The sequence below is a fragment of the Elephantulus edwardii genome, unplaced genomic scaffold (genome assembly GCF_000299155.1).
Source record: "Elephantulus edwardii isolate Elephantulus edwardi_28Jun2011 unplaced genomic scaffold, EleEdw1.0 scaffold00098, whole genome shotgun sequence".
Lineage (NCBI taxonomy): Eukaryota > Metazoa > Chordata > Mammalia > Macroscelidea > Macroscelididae > Elephantulus > Elephantulus edwardii.
The window spans coordinates 8,230,403-8,246,933 of record NW_006399848.1 but is presented as its reverse complement, the minus strand read 5'-3'; the positions used below and the strand labels follow the sequence as shown (position 1 = coordinate 8,246,933).

At 36.7% G+C, this 16,531-nt stretch overlaps 1 protein-coding gene across 1 annotated transcript in view; it reads right to left on the bottom strand.

The window, feature by feature from the left end:
- Nucleotides 1–16,531, bottom strand: part of CCDC132 (coiled-coil domain containing 132) — a 125,685-nt gene that overhangs the window by 30,861 nt on the left and 78,293 nt on the right. Inside the window, exons 18-20 of the mRNA XM_006891472.1 lie at nt 11,078–11,254; nt 9,443–9,561; nt 5,929–6,035 (exon numbers count right to left, since the gene is read on the bottom strand). Coding sequence (XP_006891534.1) covers nt 5,929–6,035; nt 9,443–9,561; nt 11,078–11,254 — 403 coding nt within the window. The remainder of the gene's footprint in view (nt 1–5,928; nt 6,036–9,442; nt 9,562–11,077; nt 11,255–16,531) is intronic.

The following is a 16,531-nucleotide window of genomic DNA, read 5'->3' as shown; positions in this document are numbered from 1 at the left end:
CTATAAGCAAAATCATGACATATGGAGAAAAGATTGAAACTGTCAATGACTTCATCTTACATGGAACCATAATCAATACACTTGGGACCAGCAGTCAGGAATTTAAGAGGTGTATTGCACTGAAAATGTCTGCAGCCAGGGACTTTTCCAAATTATTGAGGAGCACTGATGTTAATGAGGACCTAGGTACACTTGATTCAGGCCATGGTCTTTTCAATCACTTGTTAGGTATCTGAAAGCTGGACAATGAATAAGGATGACAGAAGAATGGATGATTTTGCACTGTGGTGTTGGAGAAGAGTACTGAATATCCCTGGACTGCCAAAAGATCAGAGGTCTTGGAGAAGGTGCAGCCAGAGTGTTCCTTGGAAGTAAAGAGATAAAAATTTATCTCACATACTCGAGGCATGTTGCTAGGACAGGCTGTTCATTGAAGAGGGACATTATGCTTCAGAAGGTACAGCGATGGCAAAAGAGAGGAAGGTCTCCAACCAGGTGGATTAGCACAGTGACCACAGCAAGGGCCTAAAGTTTGTCAGAGATCATGAGGATGGCACAGAATAGGACAGAGTTCAGAGCCGTTGTTCATATGGTTGCTATGAGTCATACTTGGCTTAGTGGTAAGGAGCTGTGCTACCAATCTGAAGGTATGTGGTTCAAATCTACCAGCTGTTCTATAGGAGGAAGATGGGTAATGCCTCTGAAAACTCAATTGGAGGGTCTGCTACTGGTCAGTTCCATGTAGAAACAGCACATAACAATAACCACCACCTTTCTGAACTGAATACTTAGCTTTGTCAAAGAATAAGGTTTCATGCTTTTGACTTCTATTGTTTATAAAGCATAGGAGTTATCAGATTACCAGCATAAACATCAGTCTGGGTTCTATCCCTTACTAGCTCTTTAACAAAACATTTGTCTCTCTTACTTCTATTTATTCATCTATAAATAGAAAATGATGGAAAACTCATGATGAAATTAATAAAGTGCTAGCAGAGCACATAAAAAGAGTGTAAGAAACCACACTGTTCTAAAATAATCATAGTCATGATATATGCAACAAAGGCAAACAACCAGATTTAATAATAATAGCTACAAGGTGTTATGTAAATTATTAGGTAACTTAAGAAGCTGGACTATATGAAGAAGAATGTGACATCAGGATTGGAGGAAGACTGAACAACAACCTGCATTATGCAAATGACAAACCTTGCTTACAGAATGTAAAGAAAGCATGAAGTACTTACTGAAAAAGATCAAGCACTACAGCCTTCAATATAGATCATATCTCAACATCAAGAAAACAAAAATCCTCATCACTAGACCAATAGGCATTGATACCCTAATAGATGGAGAACTACTTTTTCCCCCCTCATTGAATGGGTCTCAAAATTCTGTGACAAATTTTTTGCTAAGAACTACTTTTAAGATCATGATAATATAAATGTTCTAGCTAAAAGAGTGAAGGATTTTGGATTTCATGAAAAAGTAGTAATATTAATTTTCTAATTAAAAGAATGAAAGAGTCAAACCTGCTACCCTTCAACCAGTTGCTTTCTCCATTATAGCAAGTTGTATCTTAGCCACACTAAGCGCAAATAGCCTTTAGATTTATTTTTCTAGTTTCATTCTAAATGTTGATGCATATGCTGGAGTGGTTTTGTTTTTCAGTTGCTAAATAACAATTGGCAATTTGTTTTCATAAGCATGGAGCTTTGGCGATCCATATCCTGTTCCTCAGGCTTACCAGACCTGCCCAAGTGAGAGCTGCCTTCAAGAGAACTAGATTTGAACCTCAAGTCTTTTCAGTGATATGACACTAAAACCAAATCCCTGTCACTGAGTCTATTCCAATTCAAAGCAACCTGGAAGAACCACCCATTTCTAGCCTCTGCAAGAACTAGTAGTTTATGGCAGGAATTTCTTGTTACAAACAAGTATTCTGAAAAGTCCTCTGCCCTTGTAGAAAGGTTCTTCTTCTTAAAAGACGCAGGTACCACCCGCAGCTGGGAAACTCCAAAAACACTCGTTTTAGTTCTCCTAATTGTGAGCCAAGTAAATGCCACTTGAAAAAGGCATTTTGAATATATCTGCAATGTTCTCCAGTTTGTCTCTCAACTGCTAAAAAATTACACAGTCCCTTCATCTTCCCACGTACCAAAAAGTAATCTATTTTATTTATACAACTGCTATTCTTGTTTTGTATAAAGAGATATTATCTCTGCCCATTTCTAATCTTCCAACACATTTATGCAATAACAACAGGGAACAGAAAAGTGCGTTTACTATCTGGATACCCCTGAGTGAGTGATTCTCTTAAAGTTCTATTTATGTTTATGAATATAAAAACATCCCAGAGAGAGAGAGTAATAGGCATAAAAATATGCTCATATAACAGCTACATATAATCCCAGTCCAAAATAAGAAGGGGGAAAAAAGAAAACATTGTCATAACCACCACGTTTCCTAAGTGTAACTCCACATTTGGTGGTAGAGAATGCTGAACTTAAAACCATCTCCACTGAGTTGTGCCCTGATTCAGGAAAGTTGTAAACCAAGGATCTCTGAGTAGTTTCTCAATCTCTACAAGTAGTTTCTCAATCTCTACAAATTCACTGTAAGAAACCAATGTCCAGCTAGTACAGAATTAATATTTAGATGAGAATCTGGTTGGTGGAAATATCTTCTGAATTTAGCACAAGAAGCATACTATTACCAAACCATAAAGGCAAGTATTCTTTTGTTAGACGATAAGAATAAAAGACATTATTATTTCTTGATTTTGTTATTCCTATAAGAATCATATTTAATGTTTATAGTTAATTGAACAAAAAGGTAATTTTTAATCTTCAATGTTTGTTTTAACCTAGCATTAGTTTTGATTTGATTCTAGCAAATAAATGTCTTTCAGAGTAAAACATATTGTCACTTCTAATTCCTTTTTATTTAAGTGAAAAAATATCATCACTAATACGTGGTAGGTAATATTATTTTTTCCCAATTATGTAACTCCCATTTCTTCTCCTCTACTCTGTGACTTGTAGTACCCTCCTGAAGGAAAATATATCTCTCTTTCATTCTGTCAATACTGTCAGGAAAACAGCAAATGAAATAAAAACTTTAACTCTGGTGGCCTACTGGTAAGAAGTTGGGTTGTAATCACAAAAGCAGGGGGTTTGAATCCATTAGCTGCTCCGTGGGAGAAGGATGAGTAATCTCTTCCTGTGCTATTAATCGTCTCTGAAAACCTGCTGGAGGGTCACTATGAGTTGGTTCTGACTCAGTGGCACACACCACCACCATCACCACCAGAGCTGCAGGAGCTCTGATGATCTAGTGTTAAGAAAATGTGCTGCTATCCAAAGCTATGACTCTACCAACTGCAAGTCAAGAGAAGGATGGACAATCTCTTCTTGTGCAATTTATCTTCTGTCATGCAATTTACTGCCTCTGAAAACCTGCTGGAGGGTCAGCAATGGGTCTGTTCTGACTCAGCAGCACACACCACCACCACACCTGAACTGAGGGAGCTCTGATGGCTTAGGGGTAAGAAACTGGTCAGCTAATTCAAAAGTAAGCAGTTCAAATCTGCTAGCTCTTCCATGGAAGAAAGATGGTCAATCTCCCCTCATGTGATTTACAACCTCTAAAAATGCACTGGACAATCAGTTATGAGTCAGTTCCAACTTGATGGCACACAACAAGAACAACACCAGAGCTGAGTTTTATGGGTTATAGCATGTTTAGAGGGAGCTGTGGTAGCTTAGTAGTAAGGGACTGCACTGCCAACTCAGAGATACACAGTTCGAATCTATCAGCTTCTATGCTTCAGAAAGATGGTCAATCTCCTCCCATTAGATTTACTGCTTTTGAAAATCAACTAGACAGTCAGCTATGAGTTGGTTCCAACTCAATGGTATATAAGAACAATATATTTAGCTCTTGCTCTTTTTCCTCATATTCTAGAAGACATGGGGAACAATTAGGGGCTACAATTAGGAGTAACGCATGAAAGATAATCCCTGGTTGTGGAATGTCACTGATTATTCAGGCTGTTTGTTTCATCATCAAAATCTGGCTACATTCTAGAGTGTGCCAAACACTGAAAACTAGAGTGAGTCCAGAAAGCTAAAAAAGACATTTAAGAGTCTGATGGAAGGAAAGGACATGTAATAGCTACCATATAATGGAGCACTGAATATATATAAGTTTAAGAGAAAAATATATAGATTTGTTCTCCTTTAATCAAAAAGAGAATTAAGACTAAAAGAATAAGATACATAGTGAGATTTTTAGGTTATCATAAAGAAGATATTTCCACTAGTTATGTCAGTCTAATAGTAGAATGAATAACTTTGTGAGATAATATGCTTCCTTCTAGTGACCGTGGGTCATGAAGCAAAAGCTACCACAGATTAGGGGCATTTTGGGAAAAGATGCTTATTTGTTGGAACGTCTATGAAAAGCAGGGAATTCTGATGGTGAAGTCCATACAGAGTTGTGCTGTTAACCCAAAAGCTGAGCTGCAGACTTCACTCGTGGTTTGAAGGCATTAGCCTCTGCATGTAGGGCAAGTCTGGCAATCTCCAAGCTTCCAAAAATCCACTGGAAGGCTAGCTAGCTGTCAGTTCTAATTGGATGGTAATAAGCCTGAAAGGTTTTTATTTTTGCATTTATACTAAATGAAAGGGAGTCTTGATGGCATAGGTGTTAAAGTGTTAATTTGCTAATTGAATGCTGGCTCAAAACCATCACAATCTCCTTAGGAGAATGATGTGGGTCTGTTGCTTCTACAGTAATTTGTATAAAATATTGCTCAACAGCAATGAATTTGATACCAAATGACCTCTCAACAACTTTCTAATTCTGATTCTGTAAATTCTAGAGTAATTCATAATACCAAGTTCAGTTGGTACTCAAATAATAAGCCATTAAATAGCTTTTAGCAGTATGTCTTCTCTTCAATGTGTCATAGAAATATACACTTTTAACAAATGACATTGTAACACACACACAAAAGAAATGTACACTTTTTCTCCTCCACTTAATCCATTATTATTTTTTCTAAAGAAAAAGAAACTCCTACAAAGCTTTTTATTATACATTATCTAGTCATAAGTGGAATTCAGAAATTATCTTTAAAAACACAGACATTTAGTCATGACTAAGAGTAATTAACTTAGGAAACAGGTAAATGTCATCCTCATAAGTAGAATATAGTGACTTTTATAGGGAACCACTAAACTTCTTGACTGGAATAGAAGACTTAATTAACTTAAGAAGACATCCCTGTAACTTACATGTCAAATATGCAAAACTATTTGTGAGATATAAAGGCTGAGATAGTATGAAAATGTCAAAATAGTGACATAAAATATTCATATTATCCTCAAACCTGAAAATTCAAAGTGTTATTTCAACAAAATCATCAATAAAGGTCTTATCTGTAATAAGAAAAATCCTTTCTATGATGTGCGCATTTAGCTTCTAAACCATTTACGTCTGAAAATGCCAGAGAATCAATACTTGTTCTGCCTACCTGACAAGAAGATTGTAAAGATCAATGAAACAATTATCTACAAAACTATTGTGTAAATGCAGAAAGTATACTATGGATATTTTACACGTATGTCTTCACTTAGAGAAATTACATTTCAATTAATCTTAACATTTTAGAAAAATTGGAAAACTTAGGAAGTAGTTAACCGAAAACAAGGAAATGGAATGACCAAAACATAATATTGGAATAATACTGTTTGCAATACTTAAGATAAAAAAATACTGACATAAGACAATCTTCACACTTTCATTGCAGACGGCATTGGAGTTTACCATAAAAACATGAGTAAAAAACATTTAATAAGCAAAGTAAATTAATTTAACGTGTATGTGTGTATTTTTTTTTAAAAAAAGACATTATCTACTTACCAACAAGACGTATTACATTCAATGTAGTATTTGTTAAGATGGGTGCATTCACTTTATTTAGGCTGTAATCAGACTTCTTCCTGCTCTTTAGAGTCTCCCGAGAAACACTTGATTTGGAAACATAAAAAAGAGTTGCAATTAGAGAAGTCAAGTAGTAAATTAATTAGGCGTAGGCTCTCTATTTCACTCAGTAATTATGAACTGAAAATCTGACTCTGACTCACACAGGAGACAGAGATTATCCTTTTGTCCTGACAGAGCTTACAGGCCAAGGATGAAGAAAAGTAAGTAAGCAAAGAAAGAGAGCACTATATTTCCTTTATTTTAATGCATTATAAACCATTAACACTACAAAAGAAGCTGTAAAATATATATATATATATATATATGAAGTTGTAATATTTTAAAACACAGATTTTTTTTTAGGAAAATCACATACAGAATATAACAGGTAAATTAATTCAGAAACTTGGACGCGTAAAAAATACTGTTTAGAATCTAAATTTATTAAGTATGAAGGTGATGGGAATCTTGAGTGTAGAATGACATCAATGGATTCAAGGGCAAAACAAAAGTTACAGGGGAAGAACAGGTAACATTCTATGCATAGTGGCCAGGCAGCACTAAGTTGAGAGGTAAGAGAGTGTGCTTAGAGAAATAGAGACTTCACTGTGGCTATTACGTAGGATAAGCAAACCCCAAAAAGAAAAAAAAGAAAAGTGGTGAGAAAAAAAAGTAAGTAAAGGCTGGATCATTAGAAGCACTCAAACATAAGGACAATGATCCTATTTTGAATGCACAATGGTGCATAAACTAGGAAACTGTTATGATTTTATTTTAACCTAAGGAACAAAACGCTTAAGTATGACTGGTTTGAAAATCAAAGAGTGAAGACAGGAGTCAAGTTACAAAGTTAATTCAAGAATCCAGCACAGAGAAGATTCTGGTATGAACCAAGATGGCAGCCAAAATCTAAGTAGTTCAAATTCACCCGTGTGCTCTGTAGGAGAAAGACAGACAGTCTTCAGCAAAGACTTAGGGCCCCTGGAACCAAATAGAGGACTGCTATGAGGAGGAAATAACTCAACTATAGTGGGCTGGTGTTGTGTTTTGTTTTGTTGTGTTTTGTTTTGAAGATACTAATGAAATAAGAGAAAAGATGATACATTTAAGAGAAGTAAGACTTTACAGGAAACGAAATGGTGGTGAAGTGCACAATTTATCAAGCTACCAGGAGGGTGCTGTCCTTGGAGAAGGACATCATGCTTGGAAGGGTGGAGGGACAGTGCAGGAGAAGAAGACCCAGGATAAGATGGATTGACACAGTGACTGGAAAAATGAGATTAGGTATGTCATAGATAATGAGATTGGCTCATGATAGGGTGCACAGAGTCACTATGAGTCACAGGTGACATGACGGCACATAACAACCACCACCAACTAAAAGGTCAGCAGTGTGAATCTATTAGCCTCTCCAAGGGACAAAGATGAAAGTAGTGGTCAATCAAAAGATGTATTACACTGGACAAATCTGCTGCCAAGGATCTCTTTATAGTGCTAAAGAGAAGATGCCACTTTAAAGATTTACATGTGCCTGACCTAGGCCATGATATTTTTCAACTTCTTCATAGGAATGTGGAAGTTGGACAGGCAGGTCAAAAGAGAATCGATGCCTCTGAAATTGCAGAACTGATATATCTGAAATTGTGATTCTGGCAAAGAGTAGAGAATATACCAAGGAGTTCTGAAAGAATAAATCAATCTGTCTTGGAAGAATTGCTGTCAGTCCTCCTCAGCAGCAAGGAGGGCAAGACCTGGTTTCATTTACTTTATGTTCATTATTGTGAAGGGCCAGTCCTTGGAAAAGAACATCATGTAGGAAAAGGGTGAGGGTCAGCAAAAATGACAAAGATCCTCAGTGCAACGGACTATACGAAACATCGCACAACATGGATTAATCTGGGAGACATTATGCTGAGTGAAATGAGTCACAAATACTGCATAAGACTACTACTTAAAAAGTCAAAGAAAGGTGAGCTCTGGTGGCCTGGTGGCAAGGAGCTGCACTGCAATCACAGAGGTGCATGGTTCAAATCCACCAGATGTTCTGCCTTCTGTACCAGTCAGATCTGATTTGACGGTACACACATTTTTTAAAAAAAAAGGTCAAAGAAAGGCCAACACAGATAGAATTATTTTTTACAATTACTGGGAATGAGGAGGGAGGGACAAGAGAATAAAATTTAACAAATAGATAACAGACGCTTTTAGGATAGGTGAAGGGAACGGCAGTAAGGATTAAGTGCATGATCAGATATTGTGGCTATTGCAATTAATGTTATAAAACAAAATGTGTATGAATAATTGAATGAAAAACTAATATATTGTGTACACGTTCCCTCAAATCACAGTAAAAAAAAAATATTATGAAGAGGTACTATACCATTAAGCACAGTAACAATTTAAACTTACAGTCAAATAAACTGTTTTGTAAAAGGATATCAAAGCTTAGGTTAAGTAGACTACTTCCTGTAACTATTTTATTTTCCCTGGAAAACAGGGCTTCATAGCAGTTCTTTTCAGGTCAGTCATGGCTGCTAAAGTAAAAGTGAAATGGACCCAAACTTATAAAATGTGGGTGTACCAGATTATAATCAGAATTAGGAAAATTAGGGGTCATTGTGTGCTAGAAAGATATTCTTGTCTTAGAAAACAAAGGCAGCATGTGAATTACATAGGAACCAAATTTCATGATAAACACAGAAAACAACAGTGTCCTAGCAGGTGAGCGCAGCACAATAACTATTTTTCTTTCAAACTGTGATCAGAGACAGTCTAAAAAGCGTATTAGCTTTTTATTCATTCATTCATTCTTACATATTTTGTTTTATAACAGTAATTATAATCCTACAAAATCTGTTGTTATTCATTCCTCTGTTGTATATTGTTTTCCTTTCACCTATCTTAATAAGAATCATTTAACCATTTATTAATTTTTCGTCTTTCCTTCCCCTCTTATTCATGGCAATCATCCAAAAAAGAGTCTATCTGCTAACTACACCACTGTCACTGTGTGTCACTCTCCAGAGTGCTGATAATAATCCCATCTCCCACCTCAGGCTCCTGAAATAAATGACTGACCATCTCTTTTGTATCTCTCATTCCATGGATATTAAATTTGTAATTTTTTTTTCCATTCCAGTTATCATTTCACGTCATCCAAACTTCTAAGTATATAAGTCTGTTCTGATTTTCCTTTGTAGGCCATAAGTTGATTGGTTCAAAGCCCTGCTGAAAAGTTACTTTTATGAAATACAAGGAAATATATTACAATTTTAATCTTTCAGGAATGAATGTCTTTTCAGACATAAAGACTTCTGTGACACATAATAACCAGCAGAGAGGAAAATGCTTTTAAATTTTTGGCTTCTTCTTAAGCCTTCCAAGGAAATCCCATGATATGTTAATTGCACAACATAAAATGTTAAATCCTATACAATCTAAGAGCAATTACCTTTTCATAGGAACATCACCTGTTTGCTCATCCACATAATCTCGCTTTAGTTCCTCAGGGACATCACTGTCACTGTCATATTCCTGATAGGCACTCTTTTCTTGTTCATCAGATTCATACTGAAGAGAAGATAGAGCATTTAAGAGCCACTCTGTCTTGAGTTCTTTCAACACAATACAAATACCTACTTCTTAGACCAATCAACTAGACCAGTCAAGAGGGCAGCATTGCCCAGGAGTAAAAGTAAGAAAACAGAAAAGGACAGAAGGATAAATGGAAATGAGAATCACTAGGGAAGACGTGTGATGAGCACTGCAACTACTTAATGACAACACATTTATGTCATAAAACAAAATGTGCGTAAGTAGTTGAATGGAAAAAGCAACCTGGCCTGTAAACTTCCACTGACATTGCAACAAAAAGTCATTTCAAAAATATTTAGTTGGATGATAAAAATAAAAAGAAATTTTTAATGGTTTGGGTTTTTAGCCTAAGTTATATCATTAAGAATTAAAATATCCTTCCATTCTCTTCTCCATCATCCTGTTTTAACTAGTTCAAATGAAAGTCAAAGGAAATAATATACAAATAGAATACCTACAATGTTTGCCAAAACTGAGTCAAATACAGTAAGAAAAATTCCATTAGGCTTTAAAAGAAGAAAACATAGTTTTAAAGAAGAAAAAAGTATTTTTCCTCCTTCTGGATTCATCAGACTTATTTGTGATATTCTAATTAATTGAAAAATGGTTTAGTATATAATTCTAGCATTCTGGAAGTGTTAAACACATACAACAGAAGCATACTAGATGTTCTACCTAAATAATTATGGTGATATTCAATCCAAGTACAGAAAAGGAGGTTCAGGATATAGGGATCAATTGAAAGCAAAGACAAAAATGGTAGGTTTGTTTTTAACAAAACGGGTATTACTCTAACATCATCATCATCATCACTTTTAGAGCTGCATGGTCATACACCTGGGAGAGAAAGTACTGCTGAAATCTAGAAACATCAGAAGAAATCATACACTGAGGAAAACAAAATACTGTGAGAATACCCCACTGGTAACTGTGTTATGCTATGTTATGGTCACTATAAATATGGTGCAAATGAAATAGGAAATAATCAGACATAATGACAAAAAATAATAGCCACAGAGTTAATAAACAACAAAGGTAACATACATTTATGTTTTCAAATCCTTTCTGCTACTTCTGATTTTCTCTCATTTACACAGTTTCTTGAAATATTAATAAATGGTGTTAAAACACTGTATCCCTAATTAATAAAACCATCCCTGTCACTCAACTAAATAAGGGAAATGGGCTCTTTCAGATAAAAGGTCATGGAATGAAATAACCTACTTATCCAGCATTAGAGCTAAGAAAAAAGTACAGATGACCTATTTTCTAGTAAACTAGTAAAAAACATAAAGTAAACATGAAGGCAAACTTTTATCATTTAAGAGGATAAAGCCAACAAGGCATATAAAGCCAATATTTATACAAGTAATATGGTAAGAAGGTAAATGGTGGGTGAATAAATGAATCTGGTAAATTACTCATTGGGCAGAATGCTTTTAAAAAAACTTCTCGTTCATGTTCTACATTATATTTAAAAAGCACAACATACCCCATTAGAAGCCAGGACATCTTCTGTTTCTTCATCTTTGTTGTTGGCTTGAATTTCAAATGGATTCCCACCACTACAGTACTGCTCAAACAAGGTCATTGCTTTTGACGAAGTTGAAGATGCCTGCTTACTAGGTGAAACTGATGGGGAACGAGACTGTTCCATGAATTTAAATTCCTAGATTTTAAAAGAGAGGTCAGATACCTTTTAGTAAAAACAATAAAGTTGTTTATCATGTATATATATTTATGATATATACATGTATATATAATGTATATATAATGTATATATATTTATGAGATAAATAGACACACATGTACCTCTATACTGATAGCAGTATCAGAAGACAGTAGTTTCAACTCCACCTACCGTTATGGCCTGAAGTTTCCTTCAAGCGCCTGCATGTTAAGATCAAGTCTAGCCATTGTCCTGACTTAATCTAGGACATTCTCCCTCTGTGCAGGCTGTAGACCTCAGCTGGAAGCCTCCAGCACTCACTGAGGTCCAATCTTGTCATGCTATCAGGGGCCACAGCTGGGTCCTGCACCATAGTATTCATATGCCTGATTTGCTGTTAGAGGTACAACACTTATCTCTCAATTTGTTACTGGAGAATGATTTGCATGTTGTTAATTACTTTACAGGGAGCTCTGGTGGCCTAATGGCAAGAAGCTGCGCTGCAATCCCAAAGGCATGAGGTTCAAGTACACCAGGTGCTCCATGGGAGAAGGATGGGCTATCTCCACCCATGTAATTAACTGCCTCTGAAAACCGGCCAGGGGGCCAGCTATGGGTCGGTTCCAAATCTATGGTACACAACAACAATTACTTTATAGCTTAGCTGTGTACATACTTCCTTGTTTATCATTTGCTCTTATTAGTCTTTCACTTGTCTGTCAGTTTGTTGTATTAGGGTAACGTGTAGGTTGTTATGATGCTGGAAAATATGCCAGCAGTATGTCAAAAGCCAGAAAGGTCAACCATGGTGGACAGGTTTGGGCAGAGCTTCCAGATTAAGAAAGACTAAGAAGCTGGATTGGTCATCTGAAATAACTGGCCTCTGAAAACCTTATGAACAACAGAGGAACATGGATAATTATATTATTAGTGGTAGATTGGAAGTCAATCAGAATGAGGACAAACAGCAGCAAATATCTTCTGATAACTGGGATATGGAATACATGAAGTATAAATCCAAAAATTAAATGGAATGAATGAAGATTAACATTCTAGGCATTAGTGAGATGAGATGGACTGGCATCACCAACTTTGAATCAGACAATCATGGTCTGAGGAATAATGGTGCTGCATTCATAGTTAAAAAGACAATTTTAAGTTCTATCTTAATGTACTGTTCTGAGGAAAAGAATACTATCCATATGCACACAAGGAAGACCTGTTAATACAACTATTATTCAAATATATGTACAAAGAGCTAAAGCCAAAGAGAAGGAAATTGAGGATTTAGAAAAGTTTGCAGTCTGAAATTGATCAAATGTGCAATAAAAATGTATTAATAAGTAGTGTCTCAATGAAAAGTATGGAATCAATGAAGAAAGAATGGTAACTGGAAAACATGGACTCGGTGATAGAAATGAGGGTAGAAAGGAAATGATCTCAATGATTTATTTCATTGCAAATATCTATTTTAAAAAACACTAACTGCAGCTTTACACATGACCTCTCCTAATGGGCTGCAGAGGAATCATACTGACTACATCTGAGGTCAGAATTGTTGGAGATCCTCAATTTAACAGCCAAAAGCAGGCCAGGTGCTGAATGTGGAATAGACTATTAAACTACTAATGTGTAACTCAAGTTAAGGTTAAAGAGAAAGAACTGCAAGAACTAAAATACACCCTTAAGTCTGTCCTACCTGAATTTAAGTCATCTTGAGAACAGATTTGATTAATGATCAATGACTAGGTAAGTTGTGGGATGACATCAGGGATATTATCCATAAAGAGGCAAAAGTTTGTTATAAAAACAGCGGAGAAAGAAAAAAAACAAAGAAGGATGTCAGAAGGGACTCTGAATATTACTCTAGAGCATCAAGAAGCCAAAACAAAAGGAAGAGATGCTGAACTAAAAGTGCTGAACAGAGTACCTCAAAGGGCAGTATGAGAAGACATAGTAAAGTATTATAACAAAATGGTGCAGAGATTTGGAGAATAAAAAGGTGTAAAAAACAGCAAGAGTGGCATATGGACACCAATATATAACCTCCACTAATTCCACAAGGGGAAACTGTCCCCATCAACAACAGCCACAACACAAACCAATTCTCATGAGGTCAGACATGTCTCCCACACTCCTACACCTCTTTCTACTCACCTCAATACCAATCTTACTGCTCTAGTGGGTCTGAAATTGATTGTGATAGCTCACAGACCACACAGAACCATATTAGGGAAGTCAAAAAAGATTGTAATTCAGGTTGGCAGTATTATACAATCAGTGCAGCCAGCGAAATGTGTTTACAAACACCTCAGCCTTGAGCCTTGTGGCTTCAGACCAGTGTTAAAAAGCTCTTAGTTCTGCTAATTATTATCATTGTTATCCAAGTCATCCAACGGCTCAAAGCTTTGGTTCTATGGGGTAGCAGTACCAAAGTTAGCTCCATCTCATGACAGGTCTCTGGTTCTCTGTATTGGTTGCTGCTTGCTCTCCTGTAGGTCTGGCTGTTGCAAGAGTCTCTGGCCCTTAAGGGTGCACTGCTTTCTCTTCCTTCTTCTTTGCTGATGATAAACTCTCAAAATCTGTTATTTAATCTGCTCAATTTAGTGGCAAGACTAACCAATCTCCTCGAGGATAGGCTAAAACACAGTATTCACATAGTTCTGCCCGTTCACATTACAAAGTCAAAGTCAATGCATAGGGAAGTTATTTTCAACATAAAATCCTTAATACCACAAAAGGGAAATTCTCACTCAGAGTTTCTCAAGTTGAGAGAACTGAAAAACAAATTCATGTCTCAGGTTGAAATGCTGAGAGATACTATGGCAAAATCTTGAATGATTCAGGAAGTATCAAAAGATGGAAGAAATAGTCATTCTACCAAAGGACTTGACCAATGTAGAAATACTTCAGGAAGTTCCATATGATAAAGAGCCAACGGTAAAATACTGACAAAAATAAGGCCCCAGGTATTGATGTGATACCAACAGATGTGTTTCAATTAACAGATGTAACACTCAACATGCTCACCAGTCTATGCCAGAAAATTTGGAGGACAGCTGCCTAGCCAAGTGACTTGAAAGATTTATCTTTGTAACTATTCCCAAAAGAATGTGTAAATTATTAGACAACATCACTACTATCACATACAAGGAAAGTAATGCTGAAGATCATCCAAAAATGGCTAGAACAAATACATTGATAGAGAACTGAAAGAAGTTCAAGCTGGTTTAGAAGAGGTCTTGGCACCAGAGATTCATTACTAATGTCATATAGATCCAGGCTGAAAGCAGAAAATACCAGAAGGGTGTCTATTTGTGCTTTACTGACTGTGCAAATTGTCTAAAGAGAAGTGAAAAATGGGCTATAGAGGCACAGGGCCATGCGTGTCTCGCTGAAAGGGCAAGAAGGATACAGTCCCTCACCACCTCAGAGAAGAAAGCAGACAAAGAGTCCTAGCCCACCATTATGGTTCCAATAGAGTCTCACCAACAGTGAGAGATTTTTATTAATTGCTGACTCGCAGTTATGATACCAACAATGGGGTTTATTAGGGAAGGAAGTTGGAGAGTTGGGGAGGCAAAGAATATGTCACAATACAAGTCCAGGCTTTAGCCCAATAGCTGATGGCACAATTCTTCAATAGGTCCACACTCCAGTTTCAGGTGAGCCATCAAACCCAAATCATCCAGCGAGGTTTGTCTCTGAACAAACAGCATCCAGCAAATTATAAATCAGCTTCTCCTGAAGCATCTGCCAACAGCAGCCAAACCTTTAACTGTGGCCAGAAAAATTGCAAGAAACCTCAGGTCACACCTTGTCACTGTCTATCTACAGTCTCCTCCACCACCAGAGTCTTGCCACCACAAGTCTTGCTGGCCTCAAGACTTGCTGCTTACTGTGGGAAATACTCACTTATCCTGGTGCCACAGCTGATGCTAATTTTCAAGACCATGTGTCTGCAGTTAAAGCAGCTAGAGACCAGAGGCTAAATGGCCTTTAAAAAGCCAACTTTTAGGCTGACTTTTAAGGTATTTGTGTGGATCTTAACAAATTATGGCTAGCACTGAGAAGAGTGGCAATCCCAGACCATGTAATTGTGCTCATACAAAACTTATACCTAAACCAAGGAGCTGCGTGTGAATAAAGGGGGGAAAAAGACAAGACTTAAAATTAAGAAAGGTGTGAGTCAGAGTTGTATCCTTTTCCCATACTTATACAATCTGCATACTAAGCAAATCACTTGAGAATCTGGATTCTATGAAAAAGAATATGGTATCAGGATTGGAGAAAGACTCATCAACAACCTGTAATACAAAGATGACACAACCTTGTTTGCAATAAGTGAGGAGGACATGAGGTGCAGAGGACATGAGGTGCTTGTTACAGAAGAGCAAAGACTACAGCCTTCAAGATGAATTACATTTTAATATTAAGAAAATAAAAATTCTCTTCACAAAACCAATAGGTAAAAATGAAGAAATGACTGAAATTGTCAATGATTTTATCTTATGGAGATTCACAATCAACATCCTTAGTACCTGCAATGAGGAGATCAAAACATGTATTACACTGGGGAAAGTCTGTAATGAGGTCACTCTCCAAATTTCTAAAGAGTAATTAAGTCAGTTTGAAAACTAAGGTGTGCCTGCTCCAGGCCACTCTTTTTCATCATTGCTAAGTATCTGAGAGATAGACAATGAATAAGGACGAGAGAAGATTAATTGATGCCTTTGGGCTATGATGTTGGAAAAGAGTACAGAATACTCCATGGACTGACAAAAGAACAGTTAGACTTAGAAAACGTGCTGCCAGAGTGCTCTTTGGAGGCAAAGACAACAAAGCTTCATCTCACAAACTTTGGAAATGATACTAGGAGAGGTTCTTCTTTGGAAAGGGACATCACACTTGGAAATATGGAGGGTCAGTGAGAGAAGATTACCCTCAACAAGATGCATTGACACACTACAGCAATGCGACTACATATGTGAGAAATGATTAAGGATGGCATAGAATAACAGGGTGCAGATCTCTTGTTTACAGGATTTCTATGAGTTGTACTTGATTCAATGGCACTTAAAAATAACGTATTCACAGTATATACATAAATATATATGTGTTGTTGTTGCTGTTATGGGCCGTCGAGTCGTTTCTGACTCATAGCGACCCGATGCACAACAGCCCTAAACCCTGCTCTATCCTGCGCCAACTGCACCGCCTCTGACACACCCATCCCGATTACCCCAGTCAACGAATCAATCCATCTCATAGAGGGTC